The following is a 24,410-nucleotide window of genomic DNA, read 5'->3' as shown; positions in this document are numbered from 1 at the left end:
GGGAGGGGCCTGGGGAGCGGGGTGTCCCGGGGATTGGGGGCTCCTGGGGATTGGGGACGGGCTGTGGGGGGTCCTTGGGCTGTGGGGGTCCCAGGGTGCGAGGGGGGTCCCGGGGAGCAGGGACAGGGTGCGCGGGGGGGTCTCAGGGTATGGGGGGGTCCCGGGGATCCCAGCTGGGGGCAGCAGGAGGCTCCCGAGGCCGTGGTAGGGGGATCTCCGGTGTGGAGGGATGTGGTGGGCCCCCCCGCTCCCTGAACGCCCCCTGCCCCCAGGACCTGCTGAGCCGGGCGCAGGTTGGAGGGCTGCTCCGGCTCAGCCCTGCCTGGATGTGTGCCAGGATGCCGGCCCCGTGACGCCCGGCTCCCTTCTGCCCATCCGAGGGGCTGGTGGCTCCTCGGCTGCCGCGCGGAGGCTGGGAGATGCCGTCGGAGAAGGAGAGCAGGCCCAGGAGACCGGGGCGGGAGCCCTCGCCGGCCCAGTGGGACTGGGACTGCCCCGCGACGCGGCGCCGGCTGGAGGAGCTGTATTTCCGCGAGCAGGATTACATCCGGGCAGGCTCTGAGGACAGCCGCAACTTCTGGGCCTTCTTCGAGCGGCTTCGGCGCTTCCAGAGCCGGAGGAGCGAGCGCGAGTGCGAGCCAGCCGTGAGCCGTGGCCCGGCAGAGCCGCCCGCTGCCTCCCGGCTCCTCGACCTGCCCCGAGAGTACGATGCACGCTACCGCATCAACCTGTCGGTGCTGAGCGCCGATGTGGAGGGGCTGGCGCGGGGCCGGCGGCTGGACCCCGGCCCGCCCCGGGAGCAGCTCTCCGAGTTTCGCATGGCCTTGCTGCACTACCTGGACTTCACCCAGAAGCAGAGCTTCGCCAAGCTGGCCAAGCTGCACCGGGAGCGGGCGGCACTGCCCATCGCGCAGTACCGGGACCGGCTCCTGCGGGCGGTGGCCCAGAACCAGGTGGTGGTGGTGGCCGGTGACACGGGGTGCGGAAAATCCACACAGGTGCCCCAGTTCTTGCTGGCGGCTGGGTACAGCCACGTGGCCTGCACTCAGCCACGCCGCATCGCCTGCATCTCGCTGGCCAAGCGTGTGGGCTTTGAGAGCCTGCACCAGTATGGGGACCAGGTGAGCTCTAGTTTGGGGAGGGCAGCGTAGCTGGGGCTGTGCACACGGGCAGGTCACTGCGCTTGGCTGAGTGGGGTGAGGTTAACTGGCAGGATGGCAAAGGCCTTTGCCCGTTGCAGGCTTCTTCTCATCGTGCTCCTCCACTTCCTGCTCCAGGTGGGCTACCAGATCCGCTTTGAGAGCACCCGCTCGCCTGCCACGAAGATCGTGTTCCTGACAGAGGGGCTGCTGTTGCGGCAAGTGCAGCGGGAGCCAATGCTGCCGGGGTACCACGTGCTGATCGCAGATGAGGTTCACGAGCGGCACCTGCACAGCGACTTCCTCTTGGGGGTCCTAAGGCGACTGCTCCCCGCTCGGCCAGACCTTAAGCTGGTGCTCATGTCTGCTACCATCAACATCCGCCTCTTCTCAGGATATTTTGGCGGCGCCCCTGTGCTGCAAGTGCCAGGAAGGATCTTCCCCATCACGGTGAGAGCTGAGGGGAGGAGAGGAGCTATGCTGTGCTGTCTGGGCTGCATTTTCGGTCACGGGCAGGAGAGAGCCCTAGGTTCCCAAACTCCTCAGGGCAGCGCTCCCTCTCAGGTCTGCTCAGTGCAGCGCTCTGTGTCTGCTCCTGCAGGTCATCTACCAACCCATCCCCAAGGAGGAGGCCGCAACGAGCGGGAAGTCAGAGCGCCTGGATCCCCGCCCGTACCTGCGGGTGCTGCAAGCCATCGACCACAAGTACCCACCGGAGGAGCGTGGGGACCTGCTGGTGTTCCTGAGCGGGGTGGCCGAGATCGGAGCGGTGCTGGAGGCGGCCCAGACGTACGCCACGCACACCCAGCGCTGGATTGTGCTGCCCCTGCACAGTACCCTCTCTGTCACGGAGCAGGACAAGGTGGGTCCGGGCCTCTGCCCCTGAGTTTGGGTGGATGCTGCGAGTCTGCCATCACAGAACAAAAATCCTGGGCCCGGTCCTGGCAACACCCTGACCGCAGGTGCTGCAAGTGGGTGCAGCCAGTGAATGGCAGCCTGCATCTGTGCCTCCCTTATGCTCCTCTGTAGGCAGCCACTGACATGAAAGACAGCTCTGCTCTGGCCCTTGCAGTCCTGAGGCCCCACGTGGGCAGACATGTTGAGGTACCGATGTAGGACTGCTCTTTCCCCTTCCTTAGGTGTTCRATGTGCCCCCTCCCGGTGTCCGGAAGTGCATCCTCTCCACCAACATCGCAGAGACCTCAGTGACGATCGATGGCGTGCGCTTTGTGCTGGATTCTGGTGAAGCCCCCAGTGCCCCTCTCTGCTGGATGGGAAGTTGCGTGGTTCCTTGTGCCCTGCCCTGAGCTTCTGCCTCCCTCCTGCCCTTCCAGGGAAGGTGAAGGAGATGAGCTATGACCCTCAGGGCAAGCTGCAGCGACTGCAGGAGTTCTGGATCAGCCGAGCTAGTGCTGAGCAGCGGAAGGGGCGTGCTGGCAGGACAGGCCCTGGTGTCTGCTACCGGCTCTATGCTGAGTCTGACTACGATGCCTTTTCCCCCTACCCTGTGCCAGAGATTCAGCGAGTAGCGCTTGATGCCCTAGTGCTCCAGGTAAGGGCAGTTCCCTCTGTCCTGGTTGAGTTTCTTACACCTGGTGGGTGGGGGTCTGGGGAGATGCTGTAGGAGACCTTGTCTCTGAGACAAGCCTGACCAGCCAAGTGTGAAACGAGGCTGCGACTTGAGTGTCGGGGCGTGATGTGGCCCTTGCAGCTGCAGCCCAGACCCCTGTGCTCTCTGTGCCCTCCTGGGAAGGGAGATGGAGTGAACTCGTGTCTCTGCTTTGCCTTAACCCCTGGTTGAGCCCTTGCGAAGCCCCTGGCCCTGAGATCAGGGCTCAGAGCAGTGTGGCACGAGTGGCTCGGCTCTGTTTCCATTTGCGCTGGACAGACCAGTGAGAGCAAGGGGTGTCAGGCTAAACGCAGTTCTCTCCCAGTTAAAGAGTATGGGGCTGGGTGACCCCCGGACTTTCCCCTTCCTGGAGCCCCCTCCATTGTCCAGCTTGGAGACTGCCGTGCGGTATCTGAGGGACCAGGGAGCCCTGGATGAGGCTGAAGACCTGACGCCCATTGGGAACCTGCTGGCCCAGCTGCCAGTGGACGTGGTGGTTGGTGAGTGATCCTGGGTCTCCGGAGCAGAGATGGCGGTGCTGGAGAGGGCACGGCGGAGGGGTGTGCGGAGCGGGTGGTCCCCTGCCCTCACTGCCTCCCCTGCCCTCGCCGCACAGGCAAGATGCTGGTCCTGGGTGCGCTGTTTGGCCTGACCGAGCCCACGCTGACCGTGGCAGCCGCTCTAAGCGTGCAGTCCCCATTCCTGCGTCCTGCCCACGCCAACCCYGACTGTGCCACAGCCCGGCGGCCCCTCGAGAGCCCTCACGGTGACCCCCTGACACTGCTGAACGCCTTCAACGAGTGGGTCCAGGTAGGACTCCCACCTGCCTGAGGGGGAGGCAAGAGACACCTTGCGGGGGGAAATCCCTCTGCTTTGGGGTGGGTGTGTTTGAGTCCGTGGAGGAGTTTGCTGGAGTGAGGGTGGGGGTTGAACCGGGCGGCAAGAGGAACAGCTTGTCCCTGCCGCGGCCTGAGCTGTGCTATCCTGAGCAGGTGAAATCCGAGCGGAGTGGCTGTTCCCGGAAATGGTGCCGGCGGCGAGGCCTGGAGGAGCATCGGCTTTACGAGGCTGCCAACCTGCGGCGCCAGTTTCAGGTGGGGCAGGACCAAGCCTGGGGGTTTGTGTCCAGTCTGGGGAGGGACGGGGGGACGTTTCACAGAAGGGCTGGGGTAGAGGGGAGCTGAATTTGCCTCGAGCATGCAAGGAGCACTGCGTGTCCCAAACCTGCCCATCTCCAGACCATGGGGGCTCAGCAACCTTCTCCCCTCACTGGCACTGCCGCCTCCCCTCAGGAGCTGCTCCGAGACCACCAGCTGCTGGAGGTAGCATCCAGCCAGCCMAGCGACAGCTACAGCCGACAAAGCCGGCACAGGGAGCGCCGGGAGCTGCACCGGCTGTGGCGGAGCCACACAGAGACGGAAGGTCGGAAACGCAAGGTGCTGCGGCTGCAGGATGGAGCRGCCGGCTCCTCCAGTGAGGAGGAGGAGGAAGGTGGTGCCCGTGGGCGTGGGAAACGCAGCATTGATATTCAGGTGACCCTTGGAGCCTGCTCCATCTCTGGCCTCATGTCTCCCATGGGAGGCAGTCGGTTCCCAGACAGCTGAATTCCAAGCATGTGCGATCTTTCCTGCCTCTGCAGGATGTCAAGTTCAAGCTTCGCCACAATGTGGATGAGCTCCAGGCTGCATCTAGCTCCGTCCTGTCATCTTCACAGCTTGCTCTGCTCAAGCTGGTGCTGTGCAGGGGGCTTTACCCCCAGCTGGCTGTGCCTGACCAGCTCAACAGCAGCCGCAAGGACTCTGATCAGGTGGGTGTCCTCACCCCGTCCCCATCCACCATGCTCTGTACCCTCTGGGGAAACAGTGTAGGAGACATCATTGGCTCTTGCGGGCCATGCTCTCTGCAGGGGCTGCTCACTCTCCCCTGATGCTGATTCTGCTCTTGCTGCAGATTTTCCACACCAGGAACAAGCAGGGTGTTGTGCTTCACCCAACCTGCGTCTTTGCTACAAGCCCGGAGCTGCTGCAGGCCAAGGAGGGTTCGGAGTGTGGGGGGACTCAAGGTGGGAGAACAAAAGCTGGCTGTCCCCTCTGGAGATCATGTCCCTGGGGGTGGCTGTTGGACAGGCCCAGAGCAAGGTGTGCCCTGTGTGCAAGCAGTGAACCCCAAGCCCTGAGCAGCGGTTCTGCTCTGTCCTGGCTTCTGGGCCAGTGCTGCTTTCTCCGTGTCAACTGCTGGACGAAAGCACCTCGACTGTGGGGTTTGGGCTGCCCAGGCAGATCCAGGTCTTGGGGAATGGGAAGAGGTGCAAGGCCCAGTGTCTTTTCTTGCTTTGCAGACTCCAAGGATGGGCTGAGCCGGCACCACCAGCTCCTTGCCTTTGTCTCACTGCTGGAGACCAACAAGCCCTACCTGGTGAACTGCGTACGGGTGCCAGCCCTACAGGTGGGTGCTCGGCGCCTCACTTGCCTCTGCTTTCTCCCTGTGCTCTCCCTCAGTCTTTGCCTCCCCAGACTGACTGACTTGCTCCTCCAGGCTCTCCTGCTCTTCTCCCGCTCCCTGGACACGAGCGCGGACTGTGCACGGCTGGTGGCAGACGGCTGGCTGGAGCTCACCATCCCCGACACGGAGGCTGCCCTGCGTCTGCTCTCTGCAGCCCTGCAGCTTCGTGCCACCTGGGAAAAGCTCCTCAACCAGAAGCTGGAAGGCCGGGGCAGGGAGCCCGGGCGCCAGCCAAGCTCCCAGGACGTGTCTGTGCTGACCCGGGGGCTGCTGGAGTTCCTGCAGATAGAGGTGACATGGCTGGGATGGGGGCGGCTGGGCCCAGGAGCATGTGAGCCATGAGGACAGTGTGCCTGGGATGGTTTGATGTTGCCATCTCAGGGCATTGCTGTTGAGTTTAGGGCTGAGAAAGGAGACTGAGGGAGCTGACTTGATCCCTCCAAATCACCATGTGCTCCTGCAGGTGCTGTATAGCCTGCGCCGGCTGACCGGGCTGGAGAAACAGGTCCTCTACATCGGGCCCCAGACTGTGGCTGCTGCCCCCAGGCTCCCAGGGCTCTTCCAGGGCACCGAGATGAAGCCTGATGAGGTGAAAGGCGGCCACAGGGTGACGGACTACCTCACCTACAACTGCCTGGCCGTGAGTACAGCCCTCTCCTGCCTTGCGGCTGCGGCTGGTGGCCCSCAGGGTTGTGTGTTCCATCGCCCTGCCCTCGTCTCCTGCAGACTGACACAGACCTCTACAGCGACTGCCTGCGGAGCTTCTGGACTTGCCCACACTGTGACCTCCACATGCCCTTCACCCCCCTGGAGCGAATGTGCCACGAGAGCACGTGCCGGCCCCCAGAGGGTGAGTCCACAGCTGCTGTGGTCGTGACAAGGGACGAGGTGGGAGAACCAGCCTGGCTTTCCCTCATGTTCCCTGGGTGAACCTGGGCAGCCCCATCTCTGCTCCGCGGGTGGCAAAGGACGGGGTGGTTGTGAGCCCCCCTGAGCTTGTGCCAGTTTCCAGCCGTGCCCTGTGCCCTTGGGACCCTCGAGGTGTCACTGAAGGGCATGAAATGAGCATTTGGGGGCMATTTGGGAAGCAAAAGGTCTTGCACGGGCTTGGTTTTGTTCAGATTGCCCCGAAGCACGCTGCTGGGCTGGAGGCTGCTGTGTGTCTCCCGTGGCAGGGCCAGGGCTCTGCCTGCTCTGTGCATGATGCTATTTTCTCCTGCAGCCCCTCTGGAAGAAGCAGCTGGAAGCTCATCCAAAACTACAGCCTTGCACAGACTGTACCACTGCGACATTTGCCAGCAGGACTTCATGTTCACCCCCACAGAGATCCTCCGGCACAAGAAGCAGCACCAGTGACCCAGGGCTCCGTGCAGAGGGCTGCACGCCCGGGGAGTGGGGCCTCGCGGTGAGTGCGCGCCCAGATGCGCTGCCTGGCCCCTCGAGGAGGACGGTGGGCTCTGGTGGCGTAGACAGCGTGGGAGGTGGGCGCCAGGATGCCTGGGTTCCCCCAGACTCTGGGAGGGAGCGGAGACCAGCCCCGCAGAGCTGGCGGTCCTCGGGCAGGATCGCAGGTGGGCCAGGGCGCAGACTGAAGGCCCCCTGCCCCGTCACAGCACTGCTACCTCTGGCGCTCGCAGGCGAGTTTGTCAGTGTCTGGTTGGATCCCCAAAGGGACATGGTATTTCAGGACCAGTCTAGAGGCTCCTGCAACTCATCGGTGGAGTTGACAGTAATCCTTCTTGGGGGGGGGGCGATCCTGGTTTTGTTCCTTTTTTTCTTAAAAAGGCGTAAATAAATATCCTTTTGGCGAAGCTCAGCGCTGTATTGAAGCGTGCTGCAGGAGGTCGGGGCGGACTCACTCCCATGCCAGGGGCCAGCCTGCCGGGTGCCCTTCTCGGGACTGCAGCCCTCGGATGCGGCCGGAGCCGAGGAGCCATCCTGGCCTGGGTTGGGGGGCCKCAGGAGGAGCGGTGCCTGTACGCAAGGGCCGCGGGAGGGGTCTCGGGGATGTCTTCTGCCTGTGATGCTGCACAGCGCGGCACAGCCAGCGTGTGGCACTCGCATACCAGGCTTTTGGTGTGTCAGGCCTTCGCAGGCAGCGCAGTCCCTGCCTCGTCCCACAGCAGTCCTGCGGCAGCCTGCCCGTGAGGAGGCCTCATGTCTGGTGCCCCCATGCCTTCAGCGGGGGCGTATGGAGGACCAGCGTCCCGCGGGAACGCTGCAGCCTCACTGCCGCGCGGGACAGCCTGCACACCACCCCTGCCCCGTTTGCCCTGCCCGGGGGTTGTGCAGGGCTCGACCTGAGCTGCTCCGGGCCAAGTCTGGCCGTGCTGGGGCCGGAGGTGGCTGGAGGCTGCGTGGCCGTTCCCAAGCGCCCGGCTGCTGTGTGTGGCCTTGCTGCGGGGCCTGAAATCCTCCTAATCAGGGACTCAYGACCACGTGTGCTGGTAATAAGGAGGTGCTGTAAAGCAGCCTGCAAATTGCTAATTCCTCGATTAAGAGTGAAGCGTGGCAGGGTGAGTCACGGAGCCAGGGCCCTGGAACAAATGGATTCACCGCGGGTGTTTGCRTTCAAACAGTAGCTCACGAGGCCTGGAGGGAGCAGGGCGCTGGAGGGAGGGCGCAGCTTGGGCAGGAGGGGGCTGCTGGGACCTCGCCTTGAGAGCTCCCCGCCTGCGGGGTGCCCGGCTGTGCTTAGTGCTAATTACACCCCCCGTTAGCAGGCCTGGGGGCTGCCCGAGCTGGGGCGGCTGAGCGGCTCGTGGGAGAACTGAGGGGCGAGTGGGTCGAGGTGGGTCCAGTGTGTATCCGGGTGGCCGGCTGGCAGCAGTAACGGGCGCAATGACCAGTCTGAAGGATTAACTGGTCAACACGCTGGGAGATTTGGGCCTAAAAGGTGCTCAGAGAAATGCTAATTAATTAATGATTCCTGCAATTAGTGCTTCAATGGAACTTTTTTTCTCCAAAGCCCTTAGCAAGCATCGCGCTGTTAATTTAATAATGGGAGAGGAGCGATTTTAATTACCGATAGCGCCTGCCGCTTGCCCCATGCTCGCTGTGGGAGGAAGAGCTGATCTCTGATGCCCAGGGTGTCCGTCAGGTGCAGCCCCGGCTGCGGTGGGGACCAGGGGCCCTGGGCCACGTGCGGCCGGGGCAGAGGCCTTTGCAGCGAAGTGGTGCCAGTYGCCTGGCGGGTGCAGAGTCTGCAGGAGCCAGAGGCGCCGGTTTCCACGCTCAGCCAGTGAGTCCCTGCAACTCGCTCCTTGCGTCGCTGAGCGAGCAAGGCAAACCTGAGTTTCTTCTGCACCAAAGCCATGTGCAGAGGGCAAACCAGGTCGGCTCCCTGGAAGCTCAAGGATTTGGGAGCCAAGCCCCGCTGGCACTGGGGTCCCGTGGGGGTTTCTGCTGCTGCCAGCTCTGCCAGGGCTCGGTTAAGCCCCCCCAGTGCCAGCGKTTGCTCTGTACGGACCCCACAGGTCTTCAGGCTTTACTGCTCGCCCGGCAGTGTCTGCGGGGACGTCACCAGCTGCAGCCGGGAAGGGGATGCGGTGCCGCAGTGGGGAGAGGCCGGGCTGCCCCTGCTGAGCCCCGCGGCCCCCCTGCGCCCAACCCCGGCCACGCAGGCAGTGGTCAAATCCTTCTCCCTCACTCATGTCTCCCTTCTGTTTCCCAATCGGCTAATTGAAGACAAGCAATTAGAGAGGAAACACGGTCGTTGCAAAGAATGAATGGAGGCGCCTTTCCCCGCAATCATCGCTTGCTTTATAATTGAAAAAGTTATGACAGATGCATGTCATAAACCTGAATCGTTCACTGGTAAAAGCTGGCATTTAGGTGCTATTTAGTCAAGGGTTTTTTCACCTCTTAAAAACTGTGTTTTCTTGCTGTATTCCCAGGTGAATGCAACCAAACGGTCCGCGTTAGGGCTGCTGTGGAGGGCAGCATTTCTCAGGGCTTCACCGGCGCCTGTGAAAATGTCAGGATGCAGGAAACACCTGGAAATGTGATATTAATAACAGGTGATAAGTGATTTATGAAAATTGCCTTTCTGAAAGGGATGACACAACGTGTTATAACAAAATGGAGCAAAAGGAGATGAAAGCTTCTAAAATGCGGGTGTTGCACAGCCCCCCCCCCCCCGAAGCATGCAGTTGTGTAGGTGTCTCTGAACCCTGGYGTGATAATCCGGCTCACAATAGTTTATTAATAAAAAATCAATTGCAGTGAATTATTTACTRCAGCCTAATTAAATATGCATGAATGTTACCTTAGAGTAAAACGGTGCCCATATGCCCTCGTCAATGAGATTTATGGAAAGTGACTTTAAATCCTGAATTTTAAAACTCTGAAAACGTGACTGTAATTTTTTCTAAATGGCTGCAACAGCTGACGCAGGTGGGAGGTGGGTGCAGGCTCACAAGGGCCCCCATGAGCCCTGTCCTGCTGCCGCCGGCCCTGTGTCTCCCTCTGCCTGCTCCGTGGGCGCCTCCASGCCGGGCACCTCCGCGCTGGCCACTGCGGCCCGCAGGGAGCTGGGAGCCACCGCGCAGGAGATGCTAAATGTGCCGGGGACAGCAGCTCCCCGCGTCCCCCCAGCGTTCCTGCATCACTGGGCGTCTCCGTGTCCCCAGGCCAGCGACGTCCTCTCCAGGCCTTTTCCTCTGGTGGAACCAGGGCCAGGGCTCTGCCTGGCTGTTAGACTAATATCAACAGCCGTTGGTGGCAGTGTTGAGATGTGAAGGAGCCCCAAGAATTAATGATCACTGGGAAGGGAGCCTGGCTGGGCAAAGCTGCTGCTGCAGCTGCCGGGGGCTCCCAGTGCAGTATCCAGCCCATCCAGGGGCTCCCGGTGCAGGATCCAGCCCATCCAGGGGTTCCTGGTGCTGCGGATGCTGGGGAGCCTGCAAGCGGCTGCAGGCGGCCCCCGCAATTCGATTTTCCTCCGAGTTTAGGGGGAAGCATGGGATGAGAGCCATCTTTCTGAGCAATTTGCAGAAGTGCCACCTTGGTGGCTGAACCTGACTTTTTTTGCAGCTGAAGGTGCCGGGGAGCCAGCGCAGCCAGAGGGGTTTGTGCCCCCACGCTCTGCCGAGCCCAACCCCACGGCTGCAAACGCAGCAGCACCTTGTCAGCTGTCTAAACTCTGCTTAAATGCATTAATTATCAGCTAGCACATTGTGTTAGATTCAAGTGGGTTATTAGCATAGCGTCTGGGTGGGAATCTTCTATTAATTAAAGCAATTTGACATCATTTTTAGCTCTTTGACATGTTACATTTTATTTGCCACTAAATGCTGTGATGTTTCACATTTTACCCACTGATGAGTATTTCACAATTAATGTTTGCTTGTGTCACTCACCAGCGATGGTGATGCGCACATGTATTACTGCTATTAAGTTGTTTTGTTCGTTTGTCAGGGTAATTCCCTGTTTCTGAGCCGCCTCCCCCTAATTAGAGTTGTGCTGGTTGTTAAAATAAACTTTCCGTGAGCTGGGTCCTGGCAGTGGCACCCGCAGAGGAGCCACTCTGGTTCAGCCCATGCAAGATCCAGATTTTTTTATTTTTTATTTTTTTTTTTACAAATTCTGGCACAGAGCCAGGTAAAAAATCACTGCACTGGTTTAAGCAGCTGGGCTCATTTTGGGGGTGATGAACTGTTCCCACAGCAAAGCTTACCGTGATTYCAGTTTTGCTTGCTGCAACATTTACTGTGCAGAATTGAGAGTCACAAGGGTTTAATCCACTTTTCTGGCCATAAATAGAGATGGGGGAAAGAAAATCCCCGTCCCGTTTCACTGTCGAAGCAGCAAAGGGCCCGGYGTGGTGCGGGCCCCAGGCTGAGCCCCCCAGGGCAGCTCAGCCTCGGCCCCTCTGCTCCCGTTCCCTGTCTAAATTGATTTTGTCCCCACAACTTGTACCCTTGCAGCTTCCCGTTCGTCTAGCACTTCTTGATTGGTTTTATCTGCAATTAATTACTGCTTGAGCTCAGGTAATTCCCATCTGGTGGTGTCTTGGCACTTGCAGAAATTAATGAAGCAGCCGATTTGCTGGGTGGTGGATTCGGGGGGAGCGCAGCACGGCAGGACGGGACGGGGGACGGGCAGCCAGTGTGGCTCCAGGGCGGCTCTGTCACCTGCCGGATGCTTCAGGAAGGGACCTGCTGCAGGACCAAGACCTGAGCAGAACAACAGGTTCATTTAAATCATCACATTATCAGCGATCTACAAAGTCTGCAGCCATCCACACGAGAGCACAGACGAACAGGCGGCCGGTATTGCTGATCCACCGCAGAGAGGCTGCAGCACATTGCAGGCGGCAAAGCCTCCAGCCGCCTTTGCGAGGTGGGCAGGTTGGTTTGCACTGAGGTCTCGGACTGCGACCCAGCAGCGATGCCCCTGGCACAGAGCGAGGCGGCGCCAGGGCCCTTGAGGCCCGGCAGCTCCTACRGCCCCAGAAATCTGGCCTGGAAATGGGTGTAATTAGCAAACACTTATTTGCCAAGGATCTTTTAAAATTCTCTGCTGTTCTCATTTAGCTCAGCCCCTGCCTGGAGTCTGAACAGGGACTTTGCTTTATTCCTGCATCTGGGTCTGAAACAGAGACTTTCCTGTCTGGAGATGAGAAAAAAAAGAGAATTACATTAGAAAAAAAAAATAGCACCATGCAGCTGCCAATCGTACCACTGCTTTTAAATGCTGCATCTTTGGCTCAGCTTCTAATTAAAGATAACTGAGTGGTGATCTGAGAGATTTCTGTAATTATTTTTGTTTCACACAGACTACAGCAAACAATATGGAAAAATATTAGCTAGAGACCATGATATATTGGCTAGATGGGCAGGCATCGGGGAGCATAAACCAGCTCTCCCTGTCTCTGCCTGTTGACCAAGCTCCTGAAAATACAATATTGCTGTTGCTTTTTATGCAATCTCAAAGTGAATTGCCTTATTGCTATTAAAATAAGCTTAGAGCAAAGTAGTTTACATAACAGAAAATTAAATAAGGCTGCTGTGGCCATAAAGAAGTAGGATTAATTCAGCTGGAGCTCCGCTAATGAAAACCACAAATTCAAATCTTACGCGATAAAAATGCTGGGTTAACTTTTTAATTAATCAATAAATCTTATTACCTTTTTTCCTAGGGAAAAAAAAAAAGGTGACTTGCTGATGTCGTGAAATCGTGACGCCCAGCAGCCAGGTGAGGAGGAGGAAGCCGCCGCTGCCCTAGCCGGAGACCCCGGGACCCTCCTGGCCCCTCGCAGCCTTGCRGAGCCGCCGGCAGCCTCCGGAGCAGAAAACCAGGGTCCGCGACAGCCTGTTGGACCCGCTCCTGCCCCGAGCTTGGGGCCCGAAGACCCCAGAAAGCTGCGGGGCCCCGCGGGGACGTTCCCGCGCAGGAAGCGGCAGCGCAGGGGCTGCAGGGGCCCCGCAGATGGGGCCGACTTGCGCTGCCGCCCGCGGCAGCCCCGGTGCTTGCTGCAGGCTGGGCTCAGTCCTTTGCTGCAGCTCGGGTCAGGACTTCGTGGTTTCTGCTTAAAACCCCTTCAGCAACGGCTGCACCTGCTTAACGCTTCCCTGCTCCAACTGCTAAGAGTGTCCTAAAGCTACGCCACCATTTCAGCAGAGCAGGTGGGAGATTCAACATTGCTGAGATACTGTTTCAGCAGAAAAAACACTACATTTTTCATTAGAAACATTCCTATTAGGATAGAAATTGTGCTGTAACACAGAATTTGGGTGAGTGCCATAGACAACAAGTTGCTGTTGCCGTGCCCGGGCGGTGCAAGTGGTGGATTGCAGGGTATGGATCCAGGACGGGAAAATCTCCCCACCTGAAGAGCCAGTGCACCCTGGGCCCTTGGGGTCCTGCTTCTATTTAGCTCGCTGTAACTCTGCATTTGAGCCAACAGCCCATGTTGTGCTCCGTTACCAACTGTTCACAATTATGTGGCGCTGAATTAGTCTCATTTCTCTTCCTCAACAGCCAGAAAACATTTATTTTCCCAAACCTTCCCCTCATCCCCTCCAGAGAGCTCCAGCTCCTCTGTTTCCAAGTCTCTCTCTGTCTGATCCCCTTTAGATTTTAAAGCTGTTTGTACTTACTTTTCACTCCTGACTGCAGCATTACTCATTATATTTTATTCTTTAATTTGTTCCTCCTGCCTCAGCCCATATCCGGTTCCCGTGGAAGCTGCTTTGTGTCCCCACGCTGCAGAAGGGGGGCAGCAAGCCATCGGCTGCCTCCCCCTTCCCTTGGGCAGTGACCGCTGCAAGGGGACCACAGCACCTGCTGGGCCACCAAGCGCCTCTGCTCCCCTCCCTCCACCTCAAGGACGCTCCCAGCTCCTGGCGGCCGTCCCGGCTCAGCTCCAGAGCACAGGACTGGTGGGGACCCACTGGGTCCAGTCCCCTGCACCCAGGCGCTGCGTCGTATCCCCCCCCGCGTGCACCACCTTTGCCTATGAACAGCTTCTCTGCCGCCGCCTGCCCTCGCCCTGCCCTATCCATCCGCTCGCTTCCTGCGTGCAGCTCCAGCCTGTCCTCTCCTCCTCCAGCCAAAGCATTTATAAAATACCTCTGCGCATCTGCAAAGCCACCTCACTGTCCTCCTGCGGCTCTAAGACCTGCAAGAAAACCACAGAATCCTCTTTACACCAGCACCCAGCGTGCTGCTCTGGCATTTCCAGAGCACAAAGTGGTTTCAAGCCTCAGGCATTTGGGACCCAGCTCAGTCTCTGCCACGGGGCACCGCTGGGGGCAAACCCACGCCAGGGTTCTGCGTTTGCTCTGCCTCTCTCATGCCAGGGTGCAGCTGCAGCTCCAGGCAGCACGACCAAACAGCGCTGGGAGTCTGCGGAGAGGCTAGGGGCAAAAACTGGGCAAGCAGGAGGGGAAACACTGCTCTTTAAACAGGCACCGACCCTCTGCCAGACACGAGCCCCCTCCCCTTTGTTGCTCCACCAGGCCCAGGCCACATCTCCAGCCCCGAGCTGTCCCAGCTCTGCTCTCCTCCCTCCCATCCCTGCACTTTGGCTGGTGCCCCTGGGGCAGCTCCGTCCTCCTGTGCGCTCCCTAGGCTGGGCTGTAAAGCCTCAGCTCCAGACTAAACAGGCACGTTAGCACCGAGTCCAGCCAGCCGCAGCAGCCAGTGCTGCTGTCTGGGCCTGAGAGATGGAGCYGATGTGTCTCTGTCCAGAAGCATCCTCAAGATAAAATCAGAAGATGCTGTCAACAAAGCACAGAGCCAGCAGAGCTGAATAATTCCCTGCATTCAGCAGCTCCAGCATCTGCTATGAATAATAAGGCTGAGCTTGGTGCAACGTTTCGCTTGGCTCTGATGGCCCCCCTCTGCCTTGCACTTGCCGTTGGTCACGTCATTTTCCATTGCTCCGTGGCCCCGTGGCACTGCGTGGACTGACAGCACGGCTGCTTGTGCAAGCGGCATCCTCGGACTAGAGTGGCAAGAAGTTGTTGTGCTAGTTGTGTGCCTTCATCCACAGGTAACTGGAATTAAATCTCTGGATGGAAGCAGCGAGCTAATGGCTCATCGATTGCCCTGTCGGCAAACTCCGCGACGGTCCTGAAATACAAGGCGATAAAGAGAAGGGAATTGTTAGCCATCTGAGAGCGAGAGAGACACGGCTCTGAGGAAGAAGTAATCACTACTGACGCAGCATGTGGCTGCGCTGAGCACGCAGCGGCTCTTGTGCACGCCTGCTCCTTCCCACAAAATCAGGGCAGCGGCCCTGCACTTCTAAATTTTTAATGTAGACAGAGGCTGAAGTGCAAAGCCGTGTGGGAGCCGGCAGAGCAGCCCGCTTGGCCTGGGTGGACGGCGCCTCCGTCGCGGCCGGCGCCGTGCCTGGGCTGCTGGCTCCGGCATCCTGGCAAGCGCGGCACCGGCTGCGGGCAGCCGTCAGCCAGGGCGCTGCCTCCCGGGCAATACAAGCCCATATTGCTCTGTTTTAACTACAGTTCAACTGCTGACAAAGCTTTCAGGCTTGCCCTCCTCGGAGGCGCTGCCTCCTTGYGCTGTCCAGACCTGCCCCAGCCCTTGCAGCTCCTATCCCGGGCAGGAGGCCGCTCTCGCTTCCCCTGCCAGCCTCAACCTTTTTTGGGGAAAAGAAAAAAAAAAAAAAAGCGAAGTGCAGGAGGCAGAAAGCAAGCAAATTAATAATTAAAAGGAGGAAGAGAACATGTAAATAATTCTGCCCTAAGGAAGAGAAGAAGCCGTCAGATGCGGTAAATGCTAATGACAAAATGAGGACAAGTTGCTGCAGCAGCGCCCAGCGGGAGGCCAGCACAGCCCGGAGCGGCGGCCGCAGCACGGGACCACGGCGTGGTGCCGGCCGCTGCCCCCCTCTGCTCCGGCATCCGCCGGCAGCCTGGGACCGCGGCCACCACGAGGGCCTGGCTCCGTGGCCTGGAAAGCGGCCAGTGCTGCTCGCTGCCGCAAGGGGCCTGTTCCCGCCGTGCTCCAGTCAAGGCGCCTGAATTCCTGAAGCAGGGAAAAGCAGCAAAAGCGAATCCAGCGCCTGGAGCAACCCTTCTGCCGACCCTGTCAGGCTCGGGTGAGGTTCAGTGGGGAGAAAACATACTTTCACTCTCCATTAGACCTCTGCTAAATTAAATTACCCTGGAACCCCTTCCTTTTAATGAATTATATTTTAAGCAAGCAAAGTAGAATAAATGATCAGGAAAGGAAACTCAGTACAAATGACCTGGAAATTATGAAGCCATTTTTAACTCCAGTGTTTTCTGGAAGTCTTGACTTATGGTGCGGCTAATGTCAGCCCTTTAACACGGGGAAGAAAAAGGGAAAAAAAGAGAGAAAAAGGAAAAAAGAACAACTTGATCTTAAATCAAGGGAGCACATCACCCGGCCAAAGGCGAGGGAAGCCCGTCTCAACGGAGCTCATCCGGCCTGAGGGCTCCGTGCAGAACCAGCCCAAGCTTTGCCATGACGGAAATCCCTGGGCAAAACATTCAGCTTATCTCTAACAACAAATCACCTCCAGATTCCTGGGAAGGCGGCACAGGCTGTGCCAGCCCCGCTTGGGCGGGAATGACAAAGCGTGAAGATACCAAGTCAGCAAAGCCCAATTGTTCAGACAGAAGCAGCGAATGCCAGCACGGGGGAGGGAGAGCAGCAAAACTATTGATTTCCGTACACAAAGGAGAGAGATCTTATGGCTGGCGATGATTAAAACAACGAGCCGAACGCACCAGCTCCCTCTAATCAGTGTAACGTTGCTCCCAGACCGAAGCACCCCCGGCCGAAGCAAACGGCTCTGCGCAGCGACGGCACCCCAGCGGGAGGGCCCTGAGCTGGGAGCAGGGAGACATTCCCAGGACTGGGATTGCCACATGTGGCAGCTCCTCCTTGAACCGGCAGCAGTCCGTTCCCAGGGAAAGGAGCCGGAGAGAGCCTTGCTCCGTGCAAGAGGGAGGAAACGAGGGCAGGAATTCATTAATACAGGATCAATGCAAGCACTGGAGCCATCAGCCAGAGCAGCCTGGGGCGGGAGGGAGTCGACCGAGGCTGGAGCTCCAATGCCCGCACGGAAGTGGCGGCTCGGGCGAGGGGGTATGCGTTCCTGCCCAGGAGGATCTGCCAGCTCGAAGCCGGGCTGGAAACTGCCGTGCACAGAGCCGGCCAGGAATGAGCCACCAGCAACACGAAGGCGTGCAGATGTTAATACTGCATCTTGGCTTTTCCCCCTGACGGAGACCTACACGAGCGGCACCGAAGATCTTGGGCAGCAGCCTGGGTGAGGAGGGAGGCTCCCCACCCCCCCGCTCCCTGCCACTGCGTTTGTAAAATACATTGCTGGAAGCTAAATAGGTCACGCACGGCCTGCCTATAAATTTCCAGTTCAGAGAGTTATGCCCGTGTATGGAGCTAGCTCACCTCCGCTGAAACGATGCTGTTAAACGAGCGTTTCTGCTCCTTGCAGCTGGGCTGGGGGACAGCAGTGATTTGACTCCACCGAAATGCTAATTTCACAGTGTGGCACCCACAGACTTTATAACACTTAAYGCTAATAACGCTGATGAAACCTGCACTGAAATTCCATGCCATGGAAATCATGCCAATACCCTTGACTCTGGAGCACAGAAGCTCCTTTCCTCCTGCTTTTAATTCTTGCAGTTATTTTCCCTTACAGGTAACTGCGCTCTGCTGAGCCCGATTCCCCCGGCAGGTTTGACGGGACACGCAGGTCCCCTCCTGCTGCACCGTCACCTTCTGGCTGCGAAGCCCCTTTAAAGGGCATTTCTGGCCCTTCACCCCAAACCCTTGTGCAGCCCTGGCAGAAAACCTCAGCTGGGAGAACTCCGTCATCACACATTTTCCACATGAAACTGTTTTTCCTTTTTTTATACACCAGAACTTGATGGTAAAAGACTCCCCATGATGAGGAATTTACCACATCCCTTGGCAGTATGTTCCAATGGCTAATTACCCTCCCAGCTAATTAACTGCACATTTCCTTTCTAGTCTGAATTTCTGAGTTTCAATTCCTACCAACTGGACCTTGTGCGTTGACTTTACTGATATAGTCACCTATTTGGGAGCTAACAACCCTGCACCAAATCGTGTCTTAAATTCAGCCCTTCCATTAGCGACGGAAGAAAAGATTCTGATGATTTAGAAAAATCACAAGATTGGTGAGTGCTCCCAAGGAGAGGCCAATGCCCCAGTGAACCACCATGGGGCTTTTTTCGTGCTACCTATAAACGAGGAGAAACTCAAGAGCAGCTCTGAGCTTGAACAGAATCCGTTTAACAGAAGCGGCCTCCTGCGGCAGAGACGACGGGTCCGGGAGACCTGGCCAGACGGAAGGACGCAGGGGAGGGACGGATGCAGGCTCCCGAGGTCGCCAGCTCCGAGCTCTGCACAGAAGATATCACCGAAGATTAAACGCATTAAAATGGCTAATTCTTTTCCTTCCCTCTCCTCCCCACGGCAACACGGTGATGCCAAGCATCTGCTCCGGCGGGATTATACCCTCCACGGCGCACTCCAATTACTAGCAGATTTGCTAGTGCCAGGCAAGGCGCAGCCAGAGTCCTGCTCAGGCATTAGCACCCGGCGGATGCGGAAAGGCCCCTGGGCACCGCGGTGGCCGGGCTTATCCCTGCCCTGCCTGCACCGGCCTCCGGATTGCCAGGATGGGCCACACCGCAGGGCCGTGCTCGCAGCCAGAGGGGAGCGACTCTGCGCGCTGGTCCCGCGCGCACACACAAGGTTCAGTCGCCACTTGCACTTTCCGCAGTAATTAAGGCACAGAGGAGATTTTTCCACAGCTCAGGCTCAGCAAATGAGTGTTTCCTCCCAGCAACGGGGAGCTGAGAGGGTTTTTTTTCCCCGCATTGCTAACACCAGGCAATTATCAAGGCACAGCTACCTTCTTCAGCCCTGGTGAATTGCTTCATTTGTTCTTCGCAATTTTTTTATGTTTATGGAGGCCTAGGTAATCACATTAGCCTCTAATTGAAACCAACTTCATGTTGTTTAGGAACTATTAAATACAGTTGTTTGAAAGGTCAAGTGGGGATGGGAACTTGTGGTCTGTACGCACTAAAAATAAGTTAATTGCAGGTATAAGGGTACAGCCGCTTTTCCCCACACAGTGATGCTCTCCAGTGTGCTGTTCAGCTCTGAGTGAGCAAACACTATTACATCTTGCTTCTCTCTTGGTGTGCAGAGCAGCGTTTCTGGAGAGCCCTGTTCTCCTGAGCACTGATTTATCAGCAGGAATCCATCTTCCCTGCTCTCCCTCCATCCCTCTGAATCCAGCATTAAAATTATTAATGGATTCAGAGCTGGCAGCAAGATTCACACTGAGGGAAACTAAGCAGAAATTCTCTCTGGCCAGGCTGACCTTTAGGTTATGCATGTTGGGGAATCTCAGGCCAGTTGCAATTATACCAGTGACCCAGTGGTGGGTAGAAATGCTGGCTCAGCACAAATCCGAGATTTATGCTGAGAAACGGCAGGCGATGAGTGGCTGCACCACGCCAGAGAAGACAGAAGTGGAAATTTCTTCTCTGGATACAGCGCGCATCAGCCTCCGGTGAAATATTGATCTGAAGACAGAAAACACTTCCAGCTAAGCTCTGGCAATGATGCCTTTTTCATTCCAGTAATGAACTGCAATCAGGCATAGTTGTTTTTTTAAATACTGCCAGGAATTTAGCTATGATTGACTCCTGAGGCCCAGCCTGTGCAGAATCYGAGGCAGAGCGGGCAGCGTGTGTAATTGCGTGGGACAGTCCGCGGGAAGGCAGCCAGCGAGACCCAGAGCGCTCGCTGCACTGCRCGTTACCATGTAACAGCAGAGCTGCAGAAGCGAACGCGAGGCTGTCGCAGCCATTCCTGTTCACAACCTGGTGTCTTGATGCAAAGCCACTTCCACCGGCAACTTAAGGAAAACACTGTCRGCGACAGGTCACCAAAGCCTCCAGAACCTCCAGCTAACCCAACATCAYGGTTTGCACATTGGACTGCAGCGACACTCAACAGGATTTTTCTTTCTTGCTTACTTTGCTACAGCTGCAATTCCATCTGGGGTCAACTGTTTCTTAAACTTCTCTTTTAACTCCATCAGCATTCAGAGGCCGCAAGTAAGTGGCTGATCTGTGGCTCAGGACCTGAATTTGGTCACTTAGAGGCCTTCGACTTAAGTAATTATTGCTTCCTATCTTCCTGCTGACTCCCTGTCATGGGTTTGGCTGGGATATAAATACTGTACAAGAGACAGAGGGATATAAATTATTTGACTGTGGAAGACAAGGTCAAGAGGAAACTTTTGCGCTTCTTGAATGTCTCTTCAGCTGGGAAATAGCTCCTGAGCATGGCAAAATGAGGCCAGATGCAATCTGGTGGATGAAAGTTAGACAAAGTCACAGTGGAAAAGAGAAGCAGTTTTGGGGCAGCTGGATGGAGCTCTAAATTCATCATTTTGTAAATCTAACCTGGGCACCGTCCTTCTCCTTCTGATTTAGCTCCACTGCAAACTGTGGGATTTAAGCGAGCTGTTGACTGTGATGGAAAGCAACCTCCTGCCTGGGGTGAGATCGTCAGCGAGTGATGGTGGTCAGAAAGGCAGACCGCAATGGCCCCCCCCCCCCCAACCTCACAGCTAGGAGATGCTAACGTGTGGCCAGAAGAGTGCATTGACTCTGTCCTCGCTGATGCATGTGCTGCAGATGCTGCACAAAGCCTTTGCTGTAACCACAAGCCTCTCGGATCCACTTCTGCACTTCCTTCCCAGCTGGCTCAGAAGCCAAGCTCTGATACGTTAACCAGGGCGTTTCTGCTAATGTGCTGCAGTCAGGAGGACAATTTTTAGCATGAATGGTTGGGAAAGTGATTTGTCATCACTGTTCATACCTCTGGCACGTTTCCTACAGCAGAAATAGTTCTTGTCTTTCCCGGTTGGACTTTAGGTTCCTGCAGCGGGTTGCCGGGACGTGCAGCGGGCAGCTCAGCTCGCATGATGGGCAGGGGCTGGGCAGGCCAGGACTCCCCAGCTGGTGCGGAGACATCGCTGGGACCAGGCTGTGGAGATGCATTGCAAAGGATAAAGTGCAGGTGCCACTGCGGAGGACAGGAGCCAAATAAATGTCACGCATAATGCATGAGACCTGACATGTCTATAGGAGCTAAAATCCCCTTTCCAGCTCAGCAACTCTGCTTGTTGTATTTAATACAGTAATCCCTGATTTGCCTCGTTCTAAGTAGCTTGTTAACGACCAGTTCTGTTTGTGCAAGCTTTGGCTTTCTATGTATTTTGTGAGCGTGTTTTTATCTGCCTAGTCCCTATCGACCAAAAGATGCATTTGTCTCATCTGTGATGAACTCTGCTGAGCAGAATAACACAGAAAGAATGATCAATGAGGCATTTAATAGGAGAATAACACAGAACATCTCCCTGAGAAAACGGAGGCAAGTATTCTGCTCCCCCGGCGGGTGCAAGTGAGGAGTGTGAACCCAACCTGCATTCAAGAGCAGCTGGGGCAGAAATGAGTTTGACAAAATAATCAGTACCTGAATCCATCCCAAAAGCAACAGCCTGGAAACCTTCTCGACACTGGGCTATATCGAAGTCAGGGCAAAAGCACAGGGCTGCAGATTTGATGCTAGAAAAGCCTGAAATAGATTGGGTGCGTGGAGAGGGAGGTGGTGAACACCTGCAGCCACTGCCCGAGCATTGAGGAACCACTGCAGCCCTTAGCATCGCCACCACCACCCAGGTGGCACCGAGCCCTGCCCCATGGCTCGGTGGAAACAGGGCCCGGAGTCCTCACATCCCTTTGCCTCGGTATTTCCACGTCAGCCCTGCTCCCCTCGGCCGCTCTTGCGCTCAGGAAGGAGGAGACGGGGCCCAGTCTGGCATAAAAGAGCGAAACATCAAAAAGCAAGACAGACCCTGACAGACGCAGCGACCGGGGATACGCGAGCCGAAGCTGGAATTTCAATGCCTCCTCTGTTCCTGCAGGAGATCTCTGTACATGAAAAGAATTATTCATACGGGGTGGCAGAGAGGGGCAGCGGGCCCTTCGGGGTGGGTTTGTGGGGTGGGTTYGTGGGACGATGCGGTGGGAGGCGCCTGCTGCAGCCCGGCACCGAGAAATGGCAACTGGGAGCTGGCGCAGGCGCCCTGCGCCCAGCCCGGCCTGTCTCCCGTCTCCTGGCCCCTCCGGCGCCACCGGCTTCCGCCCTGGCAGGAGCGAGCGGTCACTTCTGAACCAGGGTGCAAAATGGAAGCACATTCACTTGCCTGAACAGGGCGATTTGGCATCATCCTGTCCATTCAACGCCTCATCATATCATAAAATTAGGGGGAACTGGATAGCAACTCCCAACCAATACCTACAGATTTATGTGTGGAATATAACGCAATGGCCCGTGCTCACGACGTTATTTCGACGCGGCCACCGAAAGCTCTTGACAAATATCCGACTAAAGCCATGACATACACAGAGCTGTGGCTGGCTGCACAAACACACCCAGCCAATGGACAGTACTAATCTGCTGAGAACGTGTTTAACTGATATTAATAAAATAACTTTTACTTAATTAAAGTAAATTATTGGCTAACAACACTCCCTGAGGGCTCTTCTCGGTTTGCGTTTTTGGAAGTTGTACAAGACGGTACCGGGTGTCTCATGCTGCTCCACAGCCTGCAGAGAGCAGCCTTACCCTCTCCGACGGCACCAGTCGGCAGCGACTAGCCTTGCTCTGCTCCTTATTAAAATACCACAGACAAATAGGGCAAAGTCCAAGCATCCCGCTCCTTTCATTCTGCTACAATTACGAGTGAAACCTGTGATCCTTCCTGCACCACTGCCAGCCGCTGATAGATGAAGGCTCTCAAAACATCACAAAACTGGCTTATCAGCAGGAGATAAGAAATAAATAAGGTTATTCCATTTTCTTTCTCATCTTGAACCCTTAGGATTCATGTTTCTGTTGGGAAAAAAAGGCATTTCACCTTTTCAGGTGAAGATTATCTCATTGTCACCCGATTCCAGAACGTGGGACTTTATAAGGTGTCCTAAGGGCCATGATTACACAGCGAGACTTGGTTCCTGCTCATGCTTTGGCCAGCTCTGCTTAGAAACGGCAAGTTAATGAGCCAGCATCGCGGGGACTGTGACGGCCTGGGCTCTGCTTGTGCTGCCTCTAAAGGAGATCCACTCCTCCTGCCCCTGCCAGGAGCTGGCGTCCCCTTAGGACCAGTTTGCTGCTGCAAGTGGCACGAAGCAGCGCTGAACTGGGCCATGCAAGAGAGTCCTGAACTAACGTGCTGCAGCAGCCAAGAACCAACTGCAGAGGAAAGAGGGATGCAGCTGGCACCGGCGAATGCTGCAGGGCATGCCGGGGACCCTTCAGACAAGGCAGAGACCTTGCCAGCATGGCAGGTCACGGCACCCACCAGGCTGGTTTAATGCAACACCAGCAACCCAGAAGTTTGCTGCCTGCCCTGACCCCCTGGTGAGGGGCAACATGCTGCTGCACAGGATGGGACCGCTCCAGCGGGGCCGGCACGGCAGCCCCAGCAGCTTCTCCCAGGGATCGCTGCCGACAGCCCTTCCCAGCAYGCTGACCCTGCGCATCCCCCCCCCTCCTGCTTTTCACTGCTGCCAGAGTAGAGACCATGACGCAAAGCCAGAGCCCTTGGTCAGAGCCAGCCATTCCACTGCGGAGCTGCTCCGGGATGCTGCATCCTTCTCCAAGATGCGGCGTGGAGGCAGCCGTGGCTCCACAGGCTCCGCAAAGCAGCACTGCCCTCCGGTGAGGCCAGAGCCGGCCCCAGAGCGGGCTTGGGAACCGCCGGCTGTGGGAAGGACAGCTCTGATCCGGTCACACGCTTAAACCTCTCCTGCAGCTCCCAGCCCACAGGCCCCGACGTGTGCTCAGCCCTGAGCAATGCCAAACCTGCGTGGAGCACCCAGCCTGAACAGCAGCCCGCGCCCTGCCGGAGTGGCACCCGCGGGTGCTCAGCGCTGGCCCGGGCAAAGGAGAGCCAGATGAGCCGGGCGCCCTGCTGGAGAGGCGCCCACGGCTGCTCAGTGCCGGCCCAGGCAAAGGAGAGCCGGGCAAGCTGGGAGCCCTGCTGGAGCAGTGCCCATGCACAGGAGTGCTGGCTCAGCTGTGGCACCGGCTCGGGGCAGCCCTGCCGTCCCCAGCCTGCGGGGGCTGCGCAAGCTCCCGGACCTCGGTGTCTGCCTCGCCCCCCTGTTTCGGCACTGCGCTCCCCTGCCCCTGTGGCTCTACCTGAAAGCACCCACCTGCATTCCTGCTTCTCCAGATCCGGCCTCAAGACCAGGCGCCGTTCGTCCCCGTCCCACCCCCTTCGCACAACACACTGGCAGATGCTGAGCCTTTGCGGTGATGGGCAGAGCAGGCAGGAGCAGCGACAGTGGCAGCAAAGGCCAGCATGTCAGGTGGTAATTTTATTCCCATTTTGTGCACAACACGGCCTCTCTGCTGGCAAGCCTGGCAGCTCAGCCATCTCCAGAGCTGCTGTCTATGCAGATGCAGAGGGAGGGGAGAGCAGGTAGTGCCAGCAGGGATGCAGGAGCCAGAAGAAGCCACATTCCTAAGGTGACTGAGTGCAAGCACATGCGTATGCACACACGCTCCCTCTC

At 57.3% G+C, this 24,410-nt stretch overlaps 1 protein-coding gene across 1 annotated transcript; it reads left to right on the top strand.

The window, feature by feature from the left end:
* The first annotated feature begins 264 nt into the window (after nucleotides 1–264).
* On the top strand, nucleotides 265–7,067 carry DHX34 (DExH-box helicase 34). The gene is made up of 16 exons (XM_026089844.1): nucleotides 265–1,121; nucleotides 1,278–1,589; nucleotides 1,741–2,001; nucleotides 2,279–2,381; nucleotides 2,474–2,691; nucleotides 3,074–3,248; nucleotides 3,365–3,558; nucleotides 3,741–3,842; nucleotides 4,041–4,280; nucleotides 4,388–4,555; nucleotides 4,699–4,810; nucleotides 5,087–5,193; nucleotides 5,284–5,541; nucleotides 5,714–5,890; nucleotides 5,977–6,100; nucleotides 6,473–7,067. Exons 1-16 carry the CDS (start codon nucleotides 420–422, stop codon nucleotides 6,604–6,606), a joined length of 3,387 nt encoding a protein of 1,128 aa, XP_025945629.1. The 5' UTR covers nucleotides 265–419; the 3' UTR covers nucleotides 6,607–7,067.
* The last annotated feature ends 17,343 nt before the right edge of the window (nucleotides 7,068–24,410 follow it).

The sequence above is a fragment of the Apteryx rowi genome, unplaced genomic scaffold (assembly GCF_003343035.1).
Source record: "Apteryx rowi isolate R43461 unplaced genomic scaffold, aptRow1 scaffold_830, whole genome shotgun sequence".
NCBI lineage: Eukaryota > Metazoa > Chordata > Aves > Apterygiformes > Apterygidae > Apteryx > Apteryx rowi.
The sequence above is the reverse complement of the archived record's forward strand: the minus strand, read 5'-3'. Positions and strand labels throughout refer to the sequence as shown.